General features: G+C 36.4%; 1 protein-coding gene across 1 annotated transcript in view; it reads right to left on the reverse strand.

The window, feature by feature from the left end:
• LOC150088307 (sonic hedgehog protein-like) overlaps window positions 1-27,313 on the reverse strand; it is a 155,067-nt gene extending 127,754 nt beyond the window's left edge. Inside the window, exon 1 of the mRNA XM_090370698.1 lies at window positions 26,612-27,313. Coding sequence (XP_090226824.1) covers window positions 26,612-26,962 — 351 coding nt within the window. The 5' untranslated portion in view covers window positions 26,963-27,313. The remainder of the gene's footprint in view (window positions 1-26,611) is intronic.
• Between the last annotated feature and the right edge of the window lie 227 nt (window positions 27,314-27,540).

A 27,540-nucleotide genomic window follows, 5' to 3' on the forward strand; every position in this document is an offset into this window, starting at 1 on the left:
TTCTCACGTACTGTCAGGAAAGTGCATCATTGTAACAAAACTCTGTTGTGACGAGATGCTTCGCTTTCGGGAAACACCAGTGTGATAGCAATTCTGATAAGACTACTTCGTGGCTAACACGCTTGTTCTTTCTCTCTCTCTGACTTACAGCAAATGGATTCTGTCTACCGTTCCTTAATCTTGTCACGAAGTGTCATAAACATACAAGATGCAACAAAAAGCATCTTTGGGCTAGATATTTCGGTATTTTAGAGAAATAGAAAGAGACAGCAGACGCACATTTATGACAATTCGGCTTTTTCTTTTCCGACAACCACATTAATGCGTACTCTGAAGATCTCTTATATAGTATATTATTTGCATAATATACTATACTTCCTAGTAATAATGGGCTATAATTTTACAATATCGAAGGAGTCTAAAATTGAAGAAGTTGCGCTTCCATTTTAGTTAAATACTGATAGCTATATCAACTATATATCTATACATAGAATACAATACAATACAGTGATATTTCTTCAGCTTGTGAACTCACTTTATTTTACAGTAAAGCCTGTGCTTTACAACCTTCATAGGCGCGGAACGCTTTTACAAACCAAAATTCCAACATCTTTTAAAACAGCAATAATATGTCACAAATAAAATGTTTAAGAAATATCAGAAATACAAATTTTGCAAAGTATTTGGAGAACCCCTAAGTAACCTTAAGGCTGGTTGAAAATCACTTCGTTAAGAAAAGTACTTATGGTATGAAGCTAGAAAAATAAATACCAAATGAAACTTACTCACTAATGCAACAATTATCAAATAATTATTAATCAGTCAAAACTCTATTTTAAACAGGTTAAGACCAGAAAATTTGCTTGATGGTTCTATTACATCATCAGCTAAAGACAAATTTGACTTACTAGCGTTTTATTTTAATTCTAATTATTGGCGTCCTATTTTAATTCTCGTGTTGACGATATTTGTCCACATCCTATCATACTCGATATACTCCACTTTGTGCCTCCCCTGCACTTCCGACAGAAGGATATTAGAATTCTGAACAATCCTGATGCCTTGAAAACTTCAGGTCCTTATGGTGTTTCTCCACTTGTTCTCAAAGCTTGTGCTCTTGTTCTGCGTCGCCTTTATGCATTTTTTTATGCTACAGGTGTTAAGTTCTGTTTGGAAATTGCTCATATCCAACCAGTTCCTAAAAAGAGTGAGAAATCCCTCCCACCATTTCACTCAATCTATTCATTCATCAATCACCAATTCATAAACTATCTCCAAACCTTCCATCTGATCAATGATTGCCAACATGGATTCCGTCAGTATTAATCCACTGGAAATATATATTGGATTATGTTAATCATCTTTGGATAAATTTAATGGAAAATTTTGGTGAAACTTAAGCACTTTCTTTCGACAGCTCTGATCGTGTTTGGCATAAAAGGTTTTCTAAACAAGCTTCCACCTTATAGATTGCCAACTGTATCTTGCAAGAAGGGGTCCATTTTTCTCTTTGAACTCTTAGTGAGGATGATGGTCGATGACATCCTACCTTCTAACTTCTCCATTAATTCTGATATTCTCTAAGGTTCAATTCTTTTGCCCACTCTTTACCTCTTGTATATTAATGACCTTCTTCCATTGACCGAAAACACCTTATCTGTAGTGTTGCTGATGATAGTGTACTATATTTTACCTTCCAATTTGTGAAACCTTACCCTGTACAATCAGCTTGATCTTTTTGAATATCCCCCACCAATCCCTTAAATGCTGATCTCAGGGTAATTCTCATGGGACGAAGGAAACTATACTGTCTTATTTCTCGCAAGAAAGAGTCAACTACCCCTATGCTCGTCTTCGATGACATTCATATTTCTAGACAAAAATCACATATTTTCCCTTGACACAAACACATCGCTAAAACTGATTTCTCTGTATCAAAAATCTTGGGCTTTATTTTTTTTCTGGGCGTTACTTTTCTTCTAAACAACTATCCATTCTTTACAAATCTCAAATACGTCATACCGTGGAACATTGTTTCCACGTCAGTGGAATGGTGCCCCCAAAACCTCTCTCTCTCTCGTGCTTTTTTGACTCCCTTCCAAAGAGGAATCTCTGGTTGATTTGCCTGTTTTCTGGACGAAAAACCCGAGTTTCTGGAAGATTAACTTTGTCATCCACCCTTGACAGCGACTAACTTAACCACGTTGTGAACAAAGTCTATAAAAGTTCCTAGCTCCATTGACGGGATTTGGACCCAGACCTTTCCATCCGGTGTGAAAGACGGTAATTATATCAGAGGGCCTCATTGACGAAAGTCTTTTTCAGTTTTCTCCTTACGTCAGATTGTGTAATTTTCGATCTCTTTCTGACTTATAGGTCCCGTCAACAATATTACACACCCTCGGAGACAAAATAAATTTAGATAAACTTTCCTTCAGTGAATATTGCTCTATATCTATATTAATCTAATTAACCAGTATTACAAAAAGCCTGAAAGCTTTTTGTAATACTGGTTATTGTATGTATATAACATATTCTGTTTTTACAGTTTATCGTATGTATTTAACATTAAACCTAGTTTAACTACAACTCGTCATTTTATTTTACTTTCCGTTCCGCTCTGAGGTACATAATAGAGAATATAGAATAAGCTCTCTATCAGATGAATAACAAAAATACATATTTTAGCCTTAGTTTCCCTTGGGTCGTTAATCTCTTACAGCAACAACACCACCACCACCACCCAAACCTATTTATCAAGTTGTAGCCTAATCAAAGCTTTATACAATTAATTAATTACCTTTTGTCCTACTAGCAAATTCGTGTAAAGTCCTAGAAGCTCGTTACACCTTTTATGGAATTACACAATTACTTCCAGCTCTTTTTCATTGTCAACTGCCTTAACTTTGTTTCCTAATAAGTAACAAGCTAATGTGGGATTACTCTTATACAAAATGCAGAGCCTTAATTGCCCATTATTTTTTAAGTGCCATTTTCAGACGAACTTAATTTATCTAGATCTTATCATGGAGTAGCATACGTTGGTTACTATCGTTTACTACCCTCTAAAACTTTGTATGCTCAGTGTAATTTGACATCGAACCTATTATGCCTTCGGCCGCCTGATTTTTATATGGTGCAATATGATTTATGTTGATGATGCGCCTGAAAACCAACGGCAACAGCAATGCCTTCGTAAATATTATTAATAAATATCAAAAACAACAAGGAGCTCACTGCTTCTTCATATGAAGTAGTGGGCTCGTTGTTGAGATCTGGAATTCTCTCAAGTCTCTGGTCCAGTTAAAGCTAATAACCGTTTATAACTACTCTTTGTCTCTAATCACTTTTTTAATCACTTTTTATATTACATACCGTAATGCTTTTTCATCAACACACTGCTCAACTTTATGCAAAAGGCGACTGTGGGACTATGTATAGAGTTTAAATATACTATGCAAAAATTATTTTTTGGATAAATTGCTTTTGTGACAACCTCGTGCTAACTTATCAGCTTCGTTAGACATGGTTTCCCTTCAACAAACTCATGTAGCGTTTCTTATATAATTCTGTTCTCTATCTGGAGATATCATTTAGTACATCCTTATTCATGGATTCCATAAGTTTTCGTCTCACACAGGCTACAGGTCCGTAATTATCCGTTTCACCCCCGGAACCCCCTTTGTAAACTGGATAGATTTCCACATCTCCAGTCTTCTGGAACTTTATAGACACACATTATGATGGATAGGAGTTTCGCAATGTTTCCCGATTCCGCTTTTAATTTTACTGGATAAATCCCATCAGCCCCTCATGCCTTTGTCACATTCAAGCATGACAATTTCTCCTCCAATCCACTACCTGATAATAATTGCCTGGGCCAATAATACTCAAAACAGGCGCCTCCGTAGCCAGGTGGGCAGGAGCAGCAGTGCGTAGCACACGCTTCTTGATTAGACCGGGATTCGAGCCCGTGACCTAAATACGGAGGATGTGGAAAGGTCAGGGAATGACCACCGCATATCCTCGGAGCAATATGGCCTTAGTTGCCAATGCTCCTAAAACTCAAACAACAACAAAACAATACTCAAAACACAAAGTTATCAAACGTAAATGCAAAAAATAAATACATATTTAGCTTATCAGTTATCCGCTTAAGGTCATCGGTGATTATAAGAAAGTAATCCTATAGACTAATACAGTTGAGTAACATCCTTCTAGTGTATAATTATCATTATCACTTTTAAAAATTTATGTTCTCGTTGCTTTTAATTTCGTAATTTTATTACTTTTAATTTTGTCAGTGTATTTTATTTTATATTAAATTTTTTCTAATTTCTATTAAATATTCTATCATATACACTGAGTGATCACTGAATTATGACAACCTATCTAATACTTCGTAGGTCCTCCTTTTGCCCTCAGTACAGCAGCTATCCGACGTGGCATTGATTCAACAAGATGTCGGAAGCGTTCGAGAGGTATGGCCAACCAAGCTGTGTGTAATGCGGTCAGCAATGCAGGTATGGAGGTGATTGGTGTATCCAGACGCCTGATATGCCTTTCCATAGTGTCCCACAAGTGCACTATGGGATTTATATCGGCGGAGTTCGGATGCCAATCGATATGCTGGAAATTAGAACTGTGTTCCTCAAACCATTCCTGCACAACAAGTGCCCGATGGTTCAGCGCATTGTCGTCTTGGAAGACACCTTCGCCATTCGAGAAAAAGTGTAACATAGCGGGGTGTACACAGTCAGCAAACAGTTGACAATAGCGGAGATCACTGATACGTTTTTCCATCATGCACCAGGGGTCCAAGTTCCTGTCAGTGAAACATGCCCCACACGATACAACCGCCTCCACCGCCTGCACTTTTGATACCATGCATGATGGATGAAGAGCCTCATGTTGTTGACGCCATATCCGTACACGACCATCCACGGTGTGGAGTAAATAACGTGACTCATCCGACCAGCACACCTTCTTCCAGTCTTCTAACGTCCAATTTGCATGCTCTTTGCACCAGGCGAGTCTTTTACGCCGATGAACCTTGGTTAGGAGAGGATGCCGTAGGGGTCGTCTGCTGGTATAGCCCATACGTGCGACTCATGGTCATGCCAGATATTGTTCCAATATTGGATAGTCAGTTCTTCGATAGTGCTGCGCCTGTTTGCTTGTACGAGTCGTCGGACCCGGCGCTCACCTCTAACATCAACCTTTCGCTGACCTTTTCAGTTTTGCCGCATGGTCGTTTGACCATTTTGACTCCAGTCCTGGTACACTTTAACAACAGCGGTTCTCGAACACCCCACTAGTTCAGCCGTATGGGAAATCGAGGCACCAGCTCATTGAGCTCTCACAATCTGTCCTTTATCAAAGGCCGATAAATCCTTCCTTTTACCCATCAAGCTCGGAATTTTACTACCTACTGAACCACTGATATCTTAACTATGCTACGACTAACTGCGTACTCTCGTATCTCACGTGGTCAACGGATCGCATTCAGTTTTCATAGGGGTGGTCATAATTCAGTGATCAATCAGTGTATACAGGTTATATATTCATTGCAGTTATTATTATTGTTTATTTTCTCAATTTCCGAGGCCTGCTTCGAGGATATCATACATCTTCTCTAATATAAGGAGATATGGGGTTTTCAAACTAGAGATAAATAAATCACATCTATATAATAACTTATAATTTCAGAGCACATTCTATATGTGGTATTGAGAGAACTTACTTGTTTGATAAGTAAATCTTTGTTCCTCAACCACTAGAGTAGTGTGGGGCTTCCTACAACATGAAACAACCCTGTAGCTGCCAGATAACCTTGAACTCTATCTCCAAATGAGTACGGTTTCTGAACAAATACCAGGTCGATATCTTTCTCCTTCTATTACTTTAGTCAAGTTTCTTTCTCCGCACGCTGAGCGTTAACCAGCACTGCCTTTATTTTATTATTCATAATTTACTCTTTTATTACTAAATTTACTCGGGACATGTTTTGCACTAAGTGCGAAGCATTCGATTTCTTGTTTCTGCCGTTGACATAAACAGGAAACTCATTCGTTGAAAGATGCTCTCCTTAAAAGAATGCTCAATTCTTTTAAGGATGCTCAATTCTTTTAAGGATCATCCTTTGCAATATTTCGTTACGTGACTGAAGCCCAACCACAGCAGGAATTTCTTCAAGTTTGTAAGCAGATAAATTTATAAATAATTTTCTTCAAAAATTTCCAATTAGGACCATTGACCATACTAATCCAATTCATATTAGATTTGCTCTTAACTTTATTATAGCAATTATACTGCTTTCAAGAATAGTGTTCATTGAACAATTCGGATCTCTTAAGTTTTTGTTCTGCATATATCGTCGTAATTAGCAAAAAATGGAGTGATGGTAGGAAGGACATTAAGTTGGATTTCATAATAAATATTATATATTTCAAAATAAATACTATTCGTTGGATTTCATAACACAGTATTTATAATAATTATTGTTCGATACAGGTATAAGAGATACCAAGTGGAGATTGTAAAGAAATGTGAATTATCAGAGTATGCAAACTCTGAAATTTAAAATCGCCACCATAGGCTGGGGATTTAACTTTTTTTTTTTTTTTTTTTAATCAGAACCGTATATTGGCACAGTATCAGATAGCTTTGAATCCATTAAGTTATAAGATCAAGAAAGCCAGAGGCCAACCCCTTGGCTTACATGCTGTACAAGACGCGATTGTAACTAGCAATCAATTGAATAAAAAAATGAAAACGATTTCAACAGAGAAACCACAGAATCAATTGCTCGTTATATTAGATAACGTCTAATGAAAGTTCAGCATACAAAATCAAAGAGATTGACTAAAAAAAAAAAAAATGGAAGTAACTGAGCAACCCATTGTCCCTGACTGCAGAATTGCATAGCTCCAGTTTGTGTCATCAGGTCGAGGACGATTATTATGACAGATAAATTAACTGAACACTAAGATGGAAACAGATTGACTGACAGAAACTTTTTTGTTACCTATACAAATTTAAGATCATCTCTTCAACACGTCTGCAACACATTGCATGCGTCTGATCACGTCTTAGTCAGTGGCTCTTCTTCCATACGATATGAGAAAGGTCCTGGTTCGAATCTCGTCAATACTGCCGAAGGAATTTTTATGGGCTATTTTCACACACCTTGACCGAGTTAGTTGTTCTAGGGCAATGGCCGCGCAGTTCACCCCCATGGAAACTCGGGTTTCTCAACTAGCAAAATAGACAAACCGACAATTAGAATAAATGCAGTTTTCAGGAAGAATACAAACTATGCGGCTATGCAAATCCAATGTCGGAATCTTGAGTGCATGACTTGTATAGGAATATTACATTTCAGCTCTTTCCGACAAGAGAGATATAAGGCGTCAAACCCGAGAAGTTACTTTATAATCACCGTGTACATTTAAGTTACGTTAGAGAATCAGAACGTATCTGGTACCTCTCGTATTTTGCTGGACTCTTATTGGTTTCTTTGATCATATACACACTTCAATAGAATTCCTTTACAAATCAATAACAATCTATGAACCGTATACAGGTATACTGATATCTTTACTCCTTTGGATTTGGAGATTTTATGGATTTTTTTTTACCGCAACCGTTTTGGTCAGTGTGCCAATTGATTGAAATACCTTTCTTTAAGACAGATGCTGCCCGATTCACAAAATAAATAAAAATAAATTTTGTTTTATATATTTTATTTATCTTATTTTTATATTTAGACGTATCTGAGGAATTCACGAGACTGTGTATAAAATCATTACCGTATTTTGTGCTATCACATGGATCCGAATAAGCAATCTCAGTGACTTCTTGCCTTGAAACTCGCTAGTTAGTTACGATCATGCCTACCCATTGTCTGTACTTGAACAAATGTAACTGATTAATGTGCAAAACAATTTTCTTTTTCTTCTCTTTATAGCTTACTTACAAATTTATTACTGTATATTTTTGTTATCTTTACATCCTTTTAACTCATGTTCAGTAGGTTAAATTCTTAAAATTAATATTATTGATTCTAGCAATTACCAGAAAACAGTGAAAGTTTAAAAACAGAACCACAGAACCAAATTATAAAATAAAATTGTGTAATATAAGTCTTCCCTGGTGGCACAGTGGCTATAATCTTTCCCACATCTGGTGGAAAATACCAGGTTTTGAATCTGGTGAATGACGCGAGGAACTTTTATGGACTTTTTTTAACGTCGTGGCCGGGTTAGTCGGTGTCAGGCGAAAATGGAAAAGCCCTACCCCCTGAATATCGGGGCTTTTTTTTGAAGCAAAAAAGCAAACAGACCAAAGCGCACATACAATTTACAGACATAATACACATGGGTATGTTCTCCGATGAATTCTCAGATGAGACTGTTCTCCAGTGGTCCTAATTATGACAGTTTTTTTTTTTTTTCGTGGCATAGAACAAATACTCTTTTAAGCAGGGCTGCTCATTCAAATAGTGTAACAAAAAGTACGCGGCTAGAGCGTAATCCCATTAACCACACGCCGAGGAAACCTCACCTTCTATTGTGATACGATTCATAGTTGCCCTACAACGCATACTGCACTGCGATTAATCTAAAGAAGCGACATGGTGCCGTAATAGACGCCTCTTTGTCAGTTGTCGGCAGCACAGAATTAAGAAGAAGAAGAAAAAAACTTTATAAAAGGCCGATTTCAATGAACGGTTGTTTGAATCACTTTATCACTATGGATACCAGCAGTTTGATGACCTTCTCTTTCTTCGGCGTTCGAGAACAAAGGAAGTGGGACTAATATGATATTTCCTTTTCCAATGAAAGATAATGTCCTGAGAAAATGCAGAACAAAAAAGGGAGATTTAATTTATACCCCTGCCGAATTGCATCCAACGCTTTCGTTGCACTGAGCTATTCGACTTGAAACACACAAAGTTTTATTACTGTCCTCTAATGGCCAACGCATAAACCAAGACTGTAGGGAGAAGTAATAGAAAACAGGAGGATATAGGAGTTTATAAGCTAATAATTATAATTTATGAACTTTTCGGAGAAGGTTACAGAATCCTTGAAAACTTAAAAGGCATTCTTTTCTTACAGACAGGTATCTGGGAGAATGTCACAGCTTGTTGAGACTTCTGAGGAGGGGGGAAAAAGAGGTATCGAGTATTTGTAAAGAACACATGAATGTAGGAGATGAAAACAATTTACTGAAGCCTGACACTTCTCTTTGCATATTTAGTCTGTTTCCTTACCATTTTCGAATTTCATCGTATAATATTGTATATAACTGAAACACCATTGCATAAGTGAACTCCATAACTGCTTGTTTGTAGGAGTATATTATTTTAGACGGTGTTTTTAGATTTATGAGTTTTCGGTAAGTGAAATTATATTGGTAGTAAGGAAATCAGAGCCTTTGATTACTAAAATATATTCAGAAATCTCTTAATGAAAGGCAGGGCACCGCTCTGCGTGAATTTGAAGTAAATTTACCGAAAGGCAGTTGTCAAGCACATGCCGAGTAATAATATAATCTATATATTCAACAGTCAAAAAATGAAACAGAGTAATTAAAAACAGAATAAAGTAAACAAGACAGTAAGTAAATGGGAAGTACAGATTATTGTACCTCACGGCAGGAGTGTTGAGGATTTTGAGGGTTTAGTCCAGAAAAAAAAAAGTTCAAATTCCTAAATTTTAAGAGATTATTCTTTTTGTTGGAAAAAAGTAACAGTGGTGATAATGTGGACGTGAATCATACAAATTGTGTGTACTTTGAGTTTGTACTCGCCACCCGGTAAATTGTGAAACGTAGTCTTGGCAAGTTGTCTACTTATTTTTCTGCATAATATTCACCAAATGTTTTTCCATTATACTTTTGTAATATCAAAGAGCTCCAAGCAGATACATGCAAAGCATTTCTTTTGGCGATGACAGTTACCCAGAAAAAAAAAAAAGAAAGAAATAAAATAAAATAAATAGTTATTATATCTCTTAACTTACAAAAGTTGCTTAAGGATGAAGTGAACTAAATTTCTTTTCTTATTGCTAAACGGCGAAGATAAAAAGTAAGGAATTGAATTACTTACTGAACACTTTCTGAAGTCAGTTACTTTTGTGAAATTTGGTTGGTTGTAAGAGTTTTGGGGCATCAGAAACATAGGCCATATTGCGCCCCATATATTATGTCTGTAATTTTTGTGTATTCTGTGGCCGATTTGCTGTTTGCTGGATGTAAAACCAGAGATTCCCGGAGGTGAAATTCAGCAACGTGTGTCCAGTTCCTGTATACCCTTTGTCTTGTAAACTCCTCTAACTCTATTGGCTGTCCCGGAGTATAAACAGAAAATTAATTTAATTTTATTAAATTCCATATATTTAAATTACACATTGATACCTTTTGGAATACATCATAGGTAATCAAATGAAATTAGTATGTACATACAAGTCATTTCTTCTAATGAAAGAGCTTAACCTTTGTACTGTGTCTCCCCCCCCCCCCCAATTTAGACAACCAAATTATGAGGTTTTGGATCTCCTGTCGATACTTCCTCTTTAGGTCTGATGTTACGGACAGAAAACTGAGGACTCTCGAAATACAAAGAGAAACTGGCATCTGCCGACGTCAGTTTCTCTTCAAATTTCGGAAGCTGTGCTGGTCCTCGATTTTCTGTCTTCAAACTGAGGTTAGTTTTCTTTTTCTTTTTCTTTTTTTTCGCAAACAACTCCATCATTGAATATATTAGAATTTGTTTGTTTATATATTTTGGCATATTACTGAACGTTAATCACTGGTTTTCTCCGTGAAGTTCCCAAGTTTTTCATTTTGCAGAAACACATCAGCTGATTATAAGAACAGGCGCAGCGATTATCATGGACCTGAGCTGATTTTGTGTCAGTTATCAAGCTGAAATCACTCTTTGAGCGTATTGTATTGAATGAAGTAGTACCTTTTACACGCTTGACTGCCAACAGATTAATACAAAATGTCAACAAATGAATATAACTTTATCTATATATCTTCTTTATCTATATATATCAATATTCACACAAGGAACTTATTCATTTCAGCATAAGCTATCAATAATTTGGGATTACTTGGAGTATTTTTTAAAATCTATGGTATATTTTAGAAATCATATTGAAATACATTAAGTCAGAATACTAAATATGCAATACCTATGTCAGAATTATCTGGTCTCCTTCAAAATTTGTTCTTTCTTATATTCTCCCTATCTTGTGAACTCCTGACCGCATGGTCCTCCCGCAGAATAAACCGAAAATTTATTTTACTATATGCAAACAGAAATATTGTTTTCCAGCTTAGCTAACTTTTTGAAGTTAAAAAAAAAAAAAAAAAAGGAAAATCCTTCAAAGAGTGATGGACATTGCTTACCAGGTGCATGAAAAAGATGAAAAAGTAAATTTTATCTGATACTCGTTCTCAGGTATTAATCACTTAAAATAGTCAATAAATCGTTTAGAGACTTGAAGATCATAGTCGTTCTTCATCGGAATCAGCTGAACTTGAAACTCTAAACTCCTTTATCTGTGACCTGGACTTGTTCTCAGATGTTACACTGGAAAACAGTTTGTCATCACAGACAAATAGAAAAAAAAGAAGCAGCCTTTGGTTGGGTACCAGGGGGCTCAGCTACGACGTGCTATATGATTATACAGAAGCGGGATTTGAGTATTGCTGACGACCAGAATAATATTAGTATTTTAATGGTTAAACGATGTAAGGACGCGGATATTTTCTGAAAGGGGAAAAAATATCCCTTATATCTTTTGCATCGCCAAAAAAAAACAAAAGGCGCTATCCAGTTCCGCTTGAAACTGAACCAGACTATCAAACTCGACCACTGCGGCAGGCATTTCATTCCAATGGACTTAAATGCCTGCCGGACTAAAAATCTATTGGACTGAAGCACGCCCAGAAAATAAACTTAATGAGATCCTGTTGATCTCCCAAATTTTATATTTGTGCCCCTTGATTCTTCTCTCTTCTATCATTAAAAATACCTCCCATCCCCCACTTTCATGGTTCAGGGCCTTATATACATCTATTAGTTTCCCCCCTCCCACTCTTTGCAGTTCCACACCTTCTGAGTCGTTCTTCATATAGACATCGACTAGCATCTCTCACTAATCTGGTTTTTCATCTGTGACAATCCTTTCTAGATTGTCTTTTCTTCAACAGGGCCTCCAGACCTAAGCACAATATTCTACCGAAAAAAAAAAAAAAAAAAAACCCTAATTTATGTCGCTCCGGCTATTCGAGTATGAATCAAGGGTGAATGTGTGTGAGAAGAAACATGAGCTCCGTTTTTTGAATGTTGTACTCTGTTAATGATAAGGATATATTGTGTTTGTCGCGATTACTTCATTTGCGAACTAAATTGACGCTTTTTTTTTTAATCAAATGAGACCAACTTTTTTAAAATTTTATTTAAAAAGCTGACTGTTATTTGAACTCACATTTGTAAGGTGCATGACTGACATAAAAAAAAAAAAAAAAAAAAAAAAGAGCTCATACCAGAGAAACTTAAGTAACTAGAAAATCCAAGCGAATTTCATCAATCATGATTTGAGACATATTTTTGAATTCTATTCCAAATGCATGTTAACGGAACTTTAAGTGCCTGAATGTGAAAATTTATTTTAAAAAATAAGAAACAAAAATCAAGTTGTTGCCTTCATTCTTTCTTCATGCTTATCCTCATTTGGACGACACGACTATTCTGTTTAATAGAACTTTTAGAAGCATAGCTTGGCCTTTGTTTTAGAAAGCTATTCTGATTTTTGTAACTAATTGCATTTAAGAGATCGCTTATCTGGTCGTAATTAATTTATTCTACGACCAGATAAACATTTTAATGTTTAGCTACGCAATATTGATCCATAAATCAGTTCATTCATTTAATCATTGGAAATAATACATTACCTTGACATTTGCGATTTATTTTAGTTGAATGCGTGTAAATATATATATATATATATATATATATATAAATTTCCCTATCGTATCCCAAACATTTTTGTTTTTTTTTTATCTAAACGTGACAAAGTGAATTTCATTTGAACAAAAGAAGGATTCATCAGGCACGCTAATACAATTCAAAGAAACAAACCTAGGAATGAGAAGAGGTTCATGTTCTCATATTTCTGAAGAATTTCTTGCCCTTGGTCATTTTCTAATCATGCAGCGAAATCTTAAACTTAGCCGACATGTCACACGAGAGCGTTTCTATTCGTATGTGACATCACAACCAGAGTCTCGGCAGGTTTCTATAGCGCTGTCCTTATGTGTACATCTCTCTCTGACAAATGGGACACCTGCGGCCATACGAACATAATCTAACTATCTAGTACCGGGGGCCATCCCATTACCATGCTTGAAGTCCCACACTGCAGGTTCCATCTCTGACAACTTATCTTTTATGTGCCTTTACAAACATCACCTCTGGGTGAGCTTTATCTGAGCTATACTGCTGACCCTACGCTCTTATCGCTGAATTTTTTTTCTTTTTTTTTCTACTCGTTTTTTCCTAGGTCTGTCTTGAGCAGCTCCTGTCAGGTATCCGAACCACGTGCTCAGCAACTTGAAATCTAGAGTAGAAAAGCAGTATTCGATATATACGGTTTAACGGAAGTAATTAATGACAGAATTATGTCCACATTGAAAACTATTTGTAAATCGATAGTATATTACAATTGGTATCAGGGTATAACCTCCATTTGTTTCCCCCTCCCCTAAATTAAATGACTAAACGCAGCTTTGTATACTCAACATATGAGCAATACTGCGAGTAAATCTGAATTTAGCGTACAGCGTTAAAGTATATTAATTTTTTTTGTATAAAAATAGGATGAGATTTTGACAAAGAAAGTAATAAAAGTATGTTTATCAATCCATTGACGTGTCCAGAAACTTCAATAGCATGCATACACTGTTAGCGTAACGAATGCTATAGAGTAAAGGCTTAATAATTCGTACTAATAGTAGAAAGAGTGGGTCTTATAGAATATAATTCTACGCAAATGTTTTCAAGTCTTAGTCCATAAAAATAAGAAATCTATTCACAATCCAGCAAAGAAGATTGTGAATAAATTTCTTATTTTTATAGACTACGACTTGAAAATATTCACATAATAGTGATGGAAGAATTTAGTTGGTATTAAGATAAAAATATGGTGAAGAGAAACAAAAGAAGAAAGAGTACAGATCAATCAGAACATCAATTTTTAAGCAGCAGTCTTTTAATCAATGTGCTAAACGTTAATATTTAGTTAGTTAATTAATCTGATTAGATAAATTTAATCAGATGTAGACTGTCCCTCTTGAAATGGAGAACCTTTTTGGAAGATATGTGAAATTTTCTATTGAGTAAAGGATTTTATTGTCGTTTCTAACATCGTTCTTCATTTACTTCTTCTAGAAAAAGACCAAATATCTAGAACCCTTAAAAATTTTTTTAACAAGGCCAAATACAAAATTTCATGAAAATCTGTCCACTGGAAGTGGAGTTGTTAAATGCTCTAGGACGGATGGACATGATGAAGACAATAGGCGTTACTGCCTAAAAATGCAGAAATTTATAAAACTAAAATAACGCCTGGTGTGTGTGTTTTCTGTCTTTTTTTTTCTAATTTTTATTTAAACATTAATTCTTTCTGAAGTAATTAAAATTTCAAATTTCTAATACTTTCCTAAGAGGGCGCCATTATTGATTGACGTATACCATGAATAAATATTTCTCTCAATGAATAAAACAGATTATATCTAATTATCGATATCTTAATTTGTAATAATCGCATTAAATTGATTTGCTTAAAAATATTTCAGTATAAGTCTGAAAAGCAGCTGTACTGTTTCGCCTTGTTTTTTTTGTTCGTAATTTAATATACATTGATATGTTTAATTTTCACAAATTTTTCTTGATTAGGGTTTCAAGGCTCTCTCAGAAATAAAATAGGACGATTACTGTACGTCTACACACAAGTTTCGTTAAGGTCGATAATTTTGATTACCACAATCGGTCAAAACTGGATTTTCAGTTAATGCTGAATAAAACTCAAGAAATTGAGAAAATCTGTTGTATATTCACTTCTTGTTTTCTTCCATAATATCATTACTCTTCACCGTAAGTTATGGCAAATTCCGATACGGTATCTTTCATATGAATGTTTGAGAAAGGGCGGGTTGCGTGAAATGTTATTTGTTTTTGATGTTACTTTGAGACTTCAGTGATCTACAGATAATATTCTGCGTGCGCGCGCGCACACAAACACACACACACACACGCACGCAAACTCTGCAGTCGCAGTTCCTAAACTTTATTATCAATAACTAAATAGCTGGTCTAAAAACTATACACTTTTCAGGGAGCAATCAGTAGTATAGTCTAGATTTATTACAATAATAATTATAATAAATAAGTATATGCCTAACAGAAAAATCATATACCTGAATACGTATGTTTCATTCTTAACAGTGGTGTTTATAATTTGAGTGAGGATCGTCTTGATTCGAGAGAGGTCGAAATAAAGACATATGAATCTCTAAGTCGTCCTGTCCCCGCTATATTACATATACTGTAATTATGGATCCAAGGGTAAATATGAAGGTCACTGGTGTTAGGAGACAACTACACAACAGGGAAGATCTCATCAGCCCGCTTTCCATTTTTAAAAATAGAAATGCAAAGAGATATTTTTTCATTCCATTGGTTCTGCTTTGAATATAATATTTTGCCACGAGTTCTCGTTTCGTGCTGCGTATCTCTTTAATAATAATAATTGGTATTTTCATCTTTTGAGTCTCTAGTGGTATTTTAACTATTAGAGGCTCAGAAGACTGCACAAAGCAAAGCTAAATGGAGGGAATATACTTAAAGCCATAAACACCTGTGCATTCTCATTGTTAACATAGTCCTTCGGGATCGTAGAATAGAGGAGATCATCAAAAAGAAAAAAAAAAAAAAAATGATGACCAAGACGCGCTATTAGCACCCGAAGTCGGCCTTGGAGAGACTGATCACAGCTCGGAAAGGAGGAAGGAACTTGACAGAATTCATCGAACAACAGAAGAAATCGATTGAGAACCTGAAGGATTACTTCCAGAAAAACACAGCGCCACTCTATCAAGCCATAATTAAAGACAGACAAGGGGCATACCCTTGCTTAACCTAAGGGTGCGATCTCTCCTGCCCAGACGGAAGAAACGAAGATAGAAAGATGTGCGAAGAAGGCACTCCTCCACTGCAGACACAATAATGGCCTCCTTCAAGACCACATAGATAAAATGGCTTCCAACGCATGACTCACGAGCGGGACGCTCTTACCTGAGACTGAAGGATTCATGTTCGCCCTCCAACACCAGGTAATCAACATCAGGAATTACAGAAAATACATCTCCAAGAACCCGAAGGGACAGATGACACATGTTGACGATGCCTTCAAACATATTACCGCAGGGCGCAGAGTGATCACCCAGAGTGACATCGTAGACACGACACTCACAACCCTCGTCGACAAGAAGGAAAAGGCTACCTAACTGATCGACATAGCAATTTCCAACACTGGCAACCTGCAGAAAACCTACGAGCAAATATCAGGAAGTACGTAGACTTAAGACAGGCGGTCAAAGAGATGGTCATATGGAACAAGCAACGACCATCCCGATCATCGTGTTAACCACCGGCATACTACTAAAGAGCCTAGCAGCAATAGGCTTCCCAGAGAACACCTACAAGGAACTCCAAAACGTCGCAATTCTGAACACCTATAGGATAGGATAGTCCGACAGTTCTTTAACCAATGATAGTAACCGGCCATAACAACCATCCCACTCACCTGGTACCATTTTCTCCTCATGGGTTTTTTTTCTATCCCGTCGTGGGATGGGGGAAAAAACCATAAGGAGAAAATAATAATAATAAATTATTATTATTATTATTAAATCCTTCTGTTATGAAAAATTAATCTGTTATTAAATCCATCTGTTGTGAATTTCTGTCCGTTAAGGCTAGTAGATTTTATAGCACGCGTATTACCAGGATTTTTAAAGTGATATTTTGCAATTTACATCCTTTGCTATGTTTGGTGGCCCAAATCAAAACTGGCTGCAACACTTGTGGACTTTTGACAACTAGCTAACGTTAAAGATAAACGTGAAGAAAACTAGATGTGAACTGCGAATCTGTGTGACCTAGTGGTCTGTCTTTAAGGCTCGTCGAAATACAACACACTTTATGCGACTGCAGTCGCATAAAGTGTTCATATGACAGAAGCTATTGGTCTAAGGCCAAAGGCAGTCAAAAGTTTTGCAATAAATGTCTGCGCATTTTCTAGTTTTATTAAGGTAATACGTCTTCAAAATTTAGATGTCGCTGTTATGTACGACATCTACACTGTTCAGAAATATAAAAAATATGTAATGCGATGGTATCTAAAATATTATGGTTTTCATATCACTAAAATAAGTGTTACTTAATGTTTATAAAAATATAAAGAAAAATACATTCAAGAGCCAGATGAATACCAAAATCAATGTTTGTGATTCACAGTACATACAAGGAAAGCGTATTGCAACATCTTATTGCCGCCTTCCAAGCACAGAGATCGTACTGCTGGTACTTTTCTCAAGAAAAGTGGCAACACTGATTGGTGAAATGATGAAATCGACCTTAAATTATTATTGGGAATATTACTACTACTATTGCTACTGCTATATTTCCTATACTGGGAAGTACAGTATAGCAGCAGTAATATTAGAAGAAGCGACATTGAAAACCTTGTTATGAATATGGCACCAGCTTTATTTTTGCTTCGTTGTATACCGAGGGGCAAAATGTGATTATATTTATCCATTGCAGTATCAGAAGGGACGCATATCCCGGTCTTTTCCAGGGTCCGAAAATACCTGGTCACTTCACAAATTCAGAGATCATGCTCATCTGTTTGTGTGTACTTTTAAAATACCACTTAAAAGTTATAGCTTGATAATTTTGTAATCTGCGCTTGCAGCATGGACAGTTTGGAAACTGTGATTTTAGTAGAACCCAGTTACATGAAGAAAATGAATTCGTATGTTTTTCATTTCAAAGTTATTATGTTATAGACTAATAGTAAAATGAAATCAATTTACCACATAGCTATTATTATTATTAAAAAAAAAATTTCTCTTTTATTCAATTTTTCTGCCCCAAGACTGGTACACCAAGTGCATGGCATGGTTGGTTGCGTCCGGTTGCTATTATTATTACTGTTGTTCGTGGAACTATCTTACTACCATGTTGTGGTTGACACGTTGATCAGGATGGTCCTTACTTGTTCCATACATCACATTTCTTTGACTTCTTGTCTTAAGTATGTATACTTCCTGAACTTTTCTTCGTAGATTTTCTGGAGGTTTCTGGTGTTGGCCACTGCTGTGTCGATCAGATAGGTAGCAATTTCCTTCTTATCGATGAAAGTTTTGTCTGGTTTGTTGTGTTGGATCGCCTTGTTTATTATGGCACGGTCCCAGTATACTTTGTGAGTTGGGGTTTCTAGTATGGCCTGCGGTTTGTACTTTTAATACGGTACACTTTCTTTGATCAACTGGTATTTTTGCGCTAGCTTCTGATGTATTATTCTGGCAATCTGACCTGACCGTGTCTGTGAATGTGATCTGTCTGGGTCATCACCTTGCATCCCTCGGTGATGCGCTGGATTGCTTCTGGGGCTGGGTGGCATCGTCGACATGTGTCATCTTTCACTCTGGGATCCTTAGCGATGTATTTTCTGGTTGATTACCTGGTTTTGCAGATGGCGAGCATGAATCCTTCTGTCTCGGGAAAGAGCCTCCCATTCGTCTTATTTATTTATTACTTTTATTTTATATTTATTCATTACTTTTATTTTATATTTATTCATTACTTTTATTTTATTTATTTACTTTTTTTTTTTTTTCGCTGGTACTGCCTGTTTGTGCTTCCAGTGGTACAGGATCTACAAGCATCCACTGGAATTGATTTTTCCTCCAGTGTATGCGGAGTTTTTACCTTGTCACTTGCTTTTGACAGTACACTTGTCGTGGTTCGCGTCCTAGTGGCGTGGACGTGTGCTAGGGAGCAGCCTTCCTAGTGATCGCTGCTCCCTAGTAGCTAAATGGCCAGAAACAACAAAACAAGACACACTTCGCAGAGAGAAAACCGTACTCATATCTGGTCATTTTACAAGGTTCTGTATTCATCACAGTGTACCATGGGGGAGTTGAACTAACGTTTAGGTGTTGCATTACATAAAGCACAATGCAACACTCGTCAGCCATGCATTGGAAGCCACCTTATCAGTGTAGTCTTGGAGGTCATTGTGTGCCATGGATTTCCTTCTCCCATCTTTCTGTCTTTGTTTTTTTTTTCTCTGCGAGTGGGTCTCTTTGTTAAGGCTGAGTGTTGTATGCCGTTTTCTGTTATCCTTATGGCTTGGTAGTTTCGCTCTGTGTTTTCCTGGAAGTTATCCCGCAAGTTTTTAATCGCCTTCTCTTGTTCAGTGAGGTCTATTAAACCCCCATCCTCCTCTGCCCTTCTTTCTGGGATATGGTCAGTCTCTCGATGGCCGACTTTGTGTGGTGTAGGCGGCTATTGGTCATTATTATCCTAGTCGATCTCATAATCCTATCCTGCTGACTGTTAGTCCAATCTTTGATCCGGATGGAGTACGTTAGTGCTGGGACTGTGTAAGTATTTATGGCTCTGACTATGTTCCCGCCATTCAGCTTTGATTTTAGCAAGTTCCTCAGTCTCTGATGTTAATTCTTAGTCAGGTGAGCCTTCATCTCCTTGTGTTCTAGCTGTTGAGCCTGCGTTATTCCCACATATTTTCAGGTCTCTTTGTCATGGCTTCAATCTCTTCACTGGTCTTCAGATTAATAGTAAAATGAAGTCAATATACCACATGGCTATTATTGTTGTTGTTGTAGTTTCGGCTCAGTTCTCCTTCAGAAAACAGATGCTGTTGAAATCTTAGAGTTTTATTTCCAAAAGGTAAAATTAAATATAATTTACAAAAAAAAACAGAGAAGAAAGTGCTCTTTGATCAACCCAGCCAGGGTTCCTTTGCACAGTCTTCGAGATAGTCCATTTTTCGAGCATTCAAGAATTGTAAATAAATTTGTTACCAGCCAAATGCATTTTATCAAGGTATTTTTGGTCTTATCTCACCAATAACATCTTATAAAGTTTAGACAAAATTTAAAGAAAGTTACCCAATTAGTAAACTGAAATTCTTAATTAGAACGTAATTTTTTTTCGTTGTGATACTAACCACATTTAACTGATAGCAGTAAGGGTTATCTCGCTCCTTCCCTTTCGTCTTGAGTTTAGTGGCGGAAGTGTGATACATATTGCAGTTGTTAAAGGTGTATGTCGTTTTTTGATCATGTTGTTTTTAACAAGTTTTGTGTCGTAACCTGTTATTTTGTATTGTGTTGTAATGTATTCTCCCTACTGCGTTATTATAAAAATTCTATGATTTTTTTCATAGTTATATATATATATCCTTTTTTCCCCTTATACAGATACAGAAAGCGAAATACTGAATTTAAATAATCAAGCGAAGGGTTTCCAAAATAAGAAAAATACCACCAGCTTCAAGTGCAAAAAAAAAAAAAAAAAAAAGATAGTTTCACCTCGTGCTGTTTGTTGCGTGTAATGCTGCATTTTGAGTATCCTCTGTGGCGATATGGCTACCACCACACCAGAATGATTTATTCCAGTCGACTACTGCCGAATACGAAGCAGTTTTCAAGTGGTGGCCAAATTCACCAATTACCACGTAGAATACACGTAAATAATAATGCGTATGCTGCGTGGCCTTTGTCGCCTTATTTCCTCAGTGCTCATTCGCAGCAAACCGCACGAGCTCTTCTCTAATTTCATGAATTGCATATATGAGTATCTATGTGGATTCCTAAGTTTAGCGCAGTGTTAATGTTGCGCTGCTCTTTTCATTATCCTGACGTTTACTAGGAAACTTAACATATCGTTCTCAGAAAGCGCCAGCAAAAACCTGTTCTGTATTATTACGATTTCAGAGAGCTACTTGAAGCGTAATCAAGGCAGCCCTTTGAATTCGGAATGGAAAGGACTGTGCAGAGGAATGAGGTGGCATTGGTTTATTTTCTATATTTGTTATGAATTTGATTTTTCATTTCGGCTTTTTTGTATATTATTAATTAGTCGTAATAATTTCGATATTAACAGCTTGGAATATTTAGATATCTAAGTTCCATAGTTAGAAATCACTTAGAAATCTAAGTGCCATTAATTAATTTCAGTACATAAGTGAACTATCTAAAATAAGTTCAGTTATGATATTTTTAAAATAATTTCTTCTGAAGTACAGATCATAAGTATTTGTGGTCATTTCATGAACCACTGGTAATTTCGGTATCTGTTTTTTGCTAATTGCATCTCGGAAGGCTAGACTGAAAGCTAAAGATAAATGCATAATTTTATTTCAGCTCACCGATTACTGCGAATTATTTCCTATTTTATTAGCTGCTGAAACACAGGCTTTAGTTTGTTTAAAATAAAAAAATATAGACATTTCATAATCGGGATTTTTTTGACTGGTAAAATTTTAATTCGTTTGTTTTTACTTTTCGAAGAGTGTGCTTCCATTCTTCAAATTATAGTTATCAATTTATTAAGCTTCCTCTAAAAAATTTCCTTTTTGCCTTAATATAACTGATGCAGACCTGCTCGGCATAGGGATATGCTGAATTTTTATTTAGCTAAATTCCTTGAATTCTGACCATTATATTTATATCGGCTTTCTTCCCTTTCAGTATTGTTGTTATATATAACGCTATTAAAAAAACCGGACCAATTTTTTCATTTTATTTCAGTTTGCTGTATTTTTCATTTTGAGTTTGTTTCATTTGGACATCCATCTTTTTGCTTGCCAATATGCAGGTCTGTCCTTTTACCCCTCCTCCTTTTTAATGGTGTTCTGTACAGTACTACAGCACCTTTATTTATTATTTTTTGTCTCTGTATATAATATAACCCATAGCAAATTTGTTACTACGAATACTCTTTTATTATTATTATTTTTTCTTTGTTGTGGGCGGTGGGATATTTGTTATCATTAACGATTGCTTCAAAATCTGCGTGGACTAAACTTTTTATGTGTGATCCAATAATCAATGTGGAATTAATAATTCGATCCGTGACAGGAATTTTTTATGCAGTTAATGTTTTATAAAACGTCACACTATTTTAAAAAAACACATGCATTCCTTTCGCACTACCTATTAAAATGTTTGTGTCCAAAAAGCAAGTGTACTCATTCTTCTCCTTCCAGTTATGAAAGGATGAATGGAGTTTTTCGAAAAGCTTTTCAATATTAGTTAATTTTTGAGTCTTCGGGTAAAAATATTACAATTCAATTTGTAGGACGTTTCTAAAATGAGGAAACTGCATCATAAAATTTGTGCAAAAATAATATCAGCGACAATTTTATGCTCTCTTTTGTGTTAATTTTATCTAAAACACAGTAATATAATGACACTACAGTTTCTCTAATATTCAATCCTATATATATAATGAAAGGTTGAAGCTCTATGTTAGCGTTGAATTTTTTGTAACAACATTTTGTAGATGCCTATTATGATACGAATAAACATATCACGATTTAGCTTAAATATAAAATGTAAACGATAAATGTAACTTTTGTGCATTTTATTTAATTCTATTATTGTTGATTACTGATTTTGAAGACTAAAAATAAAGCTTTTTATATTTATTTGATAAGTCTCTGTGTTGTGTTGTGTGGAATACAGCGTTTTGTGATATGATTTATATGATATAATACATTTGTATGCATTGGGAACGGGATTGCTGATGAAACAGTACATTATACCGTCAACGTAAAGCCTTACTGAGTAAGCGCATGCATAACTTGTGCTATTATAAGTAAGCTCATTAGATCGGTGCCCTTTATGTTAAATTTGGTATTATATTCATATCAGTTAAATCTCTGTTTCTACTACTAGCAACTATGTAAGTTTATATTTGATACTGTAAGTTTATATTTGATACTGTTGCACATGGAAGACTGCTGCACAAATTGGAGCAGAGTGGTATTGGAGGCAAATTGCTGCTATGGATAAGGGGATGGTTGAGTGGCAGAAGACAGAGAGTGGTAATCAATGGACACTGCTCAACGTGGACTAATGTTATTAGTGGAGTTCCTCAAGGTTCAGTGTTGGGTCCGTTGTTGTTTTCGGTGTTTATGAATGATATTGATGATGGTATATCAAGTTTAATGTCCAAGTTTGCAGATGATACAAAGGTTGGCAGGGTCGTTAAGGACACTACTGATGCTATGCTGCTGCAACAGGATCTGGAAAGGTTGAACAGATGGGCTGAGAGGTGGCAAATGAAGTTTAACATTGACAAATGTAAAGTACTACATATGGGAAACAGTAACCCCCGAGCAACGTATCAACTCTGTGGTACTACACTGACAGTGGTGGAGAATGAAAAGGACCTGGGGGTAATTGTGCAGGCAGATATGAAGTTCTCTGAGCAGTGCAGACGGGCTGCAAGAGTAGCTCATGGTGTCTTGTCAATGATATACAGGAATTTTTCTAGCAGGGATAAGGATGTGATTATTCCCTTGTATAAGGCAATGGTCAGGCCACACCTTGAGTACTGTATACAGGTCTGGAGGCCTCATTTCAGGAAGGATGTAGAGCTGCTGGAACGGGTACAGAGAAGGGCAACAAGATTAGTGATTGGAACAAAGGGTTGCTCTTACGAAGAAAGGCTTAAGTTTTGCAAATTACAGAGTCTGGAGACTAGGCACCGGCGAGGTGATCTGATAGAGGTGTATAAGGCTTTGAATGGTTTGAGCATGCTCAATGCCAATGGGATTCTTCATCTTGCTCAGAATAATCACCTCAGAGGGCATAAATTCAAATTGCGGAAGGACGGATGTCGGATAGATGTGCGGAAATTTGCCTTTGGCCAGCGGGTGGTTGGTTGGTGGAACCGACTTCCATCACTTGTTGTTGAAGTTGATAGCCTAAACAAATTTAAAGCTCAACTGGACAGGTATTTCGAACGAACGGAGGGGTGAAATGGGAGTGGGTTTTTTTTTTTTTTTTTTTGGCTGATGCTGAATAAGCTTGCTTTCTTGCATCATATGCCTCTACTAATGCTAATGCTATTCTGTCTCACCAGCTTAGAACTGCGATACCGAGAAAAATATTAGATTTGTCAGTTTACTAATTCAAAATTGAATGCTGTAAAAAAGTTCTATAAAGAAACAACTAATACATTATAAATTTCATGGAGTACTTACATATCGTTTACAATTTTTGTAGTCTTGCGTTCAAAATACATAGCATAGAAATATAATAAAATCATTTTAATAAACTGAATTCGAAAAATACAGTTTTTATATACAACAAAAACTTAATTCTCAGTTTCAATTATTGACAGCGTTGCAGTTATCATACCACAAGTGTAATTATTTGCTGAAGTCCGGTTAAAACATTTCAAACTGAATTCACGAAATACGCATACTTCCTTATATATTCCTAGAAATCTCTCTGTTTGCGAGCTTTCTTTGATCGCTGCCTAATACGACACCGCTATTTGAAAACGAATTTTTTGAAGTTGTAGCGCCATATTTGGAGTTAACAAACACCGCAACATCAAAGCCGATCATGTTCGAACGTAATCTCGAAAGATATTCAGAGGCTGCGGTGTATTGAAAATCTGCGAAACAGTAAATGATAAAAATCTAATTTAGTTTAAGAGGGACCGATTTACTAATTAAGAAAATTAATATGCAAATGAAATAAATTAACACGACTGAATAAAATCGGTAATTAAGCTACGAATATAATAAAATGGCGGACGCTTGAAAGTTTTGAAACAAATTTCGATAATGCATTTGGAATAGGATATGCTTAATCGCTGGTTGAAAGTAATGAAGCAATCTAATCGCAAAGGGAAAACTGAACCAGAGTTAAAATAGTTCTGGAGTCAGTTAGTTATTTGAACAGTGGGGTGTTTAAACACTACTTTCAAAGAAAGAAATGGCGAATCAAAAAACGAAGTATTTTCTGGTCATACTAAAAAAAAAAAGTTAAAGAAAACTGGGAGGAATCAGATTCGAATTCGTTCAGATTCTAAATTATTGATATGGATTATTCTTCCACACATATGATATATATATATATATATGTGTCAATGAGAAACTCAGAACTCATAAGATTCAATTTTTGCAGCAATACGTCCTGGAGTGCACATATGAAAATGAATGTCGCTGTTTGTTTTTTGTGACAATGTACAATCACAAAACTAAGGATGCGAGACTGCAATCTTTTATTGCTATATATTAATGAAACTTATTTTTATGAGCTGCCACTGGTTTTCGTTTGTTTGATAATCTTAATTCATTCAGTTGAATCGACTGAACAAGTGTCAAATTCGGTATATCTGTTTGAGATGACCAAATAGAGTCAGAGGAGTTTACGAGACAGAGATTACAAGAATATTATCGTATATACTGTACTTTGTAGCTAACACAAAGTCTTGTGTCTCATTTAAGTTTCTCGGAAACTTCGCATAATAGGAAAGATTTGCATGTACTGGATCATAAGTCTGGATTAGTAAAATTCGGATTTCATAGCAGGTAAGGCGTTTCAGGAATGCTGAAAATAATTAAACAGATCTAGTGCAAACCGAACACATTTAACTTCATCATCATCATCCGAATACCGCAGATTTGTACAGATCCATGTGCGCAGCTTGTAATTTGATCTCTCATTCTTCAAATTTCAATATATTTTCTACATACGCAACAGGCAAACATATTACAAATAGCAGCGGTAAAGCGATCCTAAGGATTATGGGTGTAGTTTATATCCGTGTTTGTGATCGCTGGTCTGAAGGAACGGAAAAATGTTTCCAATGAGATTTCCTAATCATTTCTAGCAGTTGACGGGGTTGCTTTATTCTAAATTTGTTTAAACTGAAGGCCGAAATAGTACGAAATCTTGAAGTTAGAAAATAACTTCAAGATTTCGGTTTCTAAAAGCTATCATTCAGTTATAACAGATTTCTGCGGAGGAAGAAATTTTTAAGCCAACTTAAACCGGGATAAAAATGTACAAAATAATGTGAACGGTTTGTCTTAGAAGAAAGTTTATAGTTAACTCTTGAAATTTCGAAAATTTGCAACATGGTTTGGATGTTTCCGAAAGATGCTTTATTCTTCCTAAGAGTACGTTGATTTTGCACAATAAGAGAGTAAATAAAACGAAATAAGAGAGGAGCGCTTTTCACAGTCTTTGTAAAAATCATTTATAGTATTTTTTAAAATTTCTTTAAAGGTAAGGAAGTTTTCATTGCCGATAAGTAACCCTTGTTCTTTTTTCCAAGCTAATTTGTCGAACAGAGAACTCTTCTCCACCCCTTTTGTTTTCTCCCATCGCAAAAGTGTAAGAAAGCGAGTGAGGAATTTTGAAGAAACTGACGCACCCAAATCTCAGTGTCAGTTAAATCTCTTTGTCTTACCTGAGTCATCAAACGGTCCGCTCCTGTCCCTTCTTCGTCTTTAAAGATGATATCCGAATTATAATTGGGCACAAGTTCTTTAAACCTAGCATCGTCTCGAGATATTTTGCCTTCGTTAAGTCCACTCGCCGCTAAAGTGTTCTCTGATACATTGGGAACGTGTTGCTTGAAAACCAGAGGTGTTAGCTTCCGCGGAATCCTTCGCCTTCCTCCGCCCCTACCTGGGCCGCAGCAGAACACTGAGTCCGTCACAACTAACACTAGTACGGTCAGCCCAAGCACCCATCGTCTCGACGGACACCTGAACATGACCAAACAGGGTTCGGAGCCTCCCTCTCTATTCGGGTGCATATAGGTGCGTTTGGCAGCCGCTAGATGTGCTGCTCGGATGTCAACCGTTAGCGCTATTGTCGCATCGAGAAAAAAAATAAATAAAAATCACTCCGTGTCTTTCATCATTATCACCGTAGCGTTCCGTGCTAGTAGATACGCGAACGACACACATATCCCATATCTTTGCTCCTTTGCACACGTTACAGTTGCCACGGGTTCTGAGTTGTCATAGGTGTTTTCCACTTGCTCGTGAGAAACTCGAATGGCACCGAACTAATTGTGGCCACCTTCGCTGGTCATCTTCACCTGGTCGCAGCAGCTGTGCGCCTCCCGCTGACCACTTCAGAGGTGTTACAGCTCCCACGCCAGGTCATCGCACACCCGCAGTTGACATACAACTACAGATAACCGCCGGCATACCTAATCAAGAGTTCTTCAATCCATGTAACCTATGTCCCGACTGCTGATTGGTGGGCACTCGCTGACACTTGTGGCTCGTTTGGCAAGCCTCCTATCAACTAGTTTGTGTCAAGCCATGTCGACTTGTGTTAGATTTGAATTACACTAAACACCATCTCTTGTTACTGATGAAACTG

The sequence above is a fragment of the Mastigoproctus giganteus genome, chromosome 3 (assembly GCF_048544385.1).
Source record: "Mastigoproctus giganteus isolate SK-2022 chromosome 3, ASM4854438v1, whole genome shotgun sequence".
Lineage (NCBI taxonomy): Eukaryota > Metazoa > Arthropoda > Arachnida > Uropygi > Thelyphonidae > Mastigoproctus > Mastigoproctus giganteus.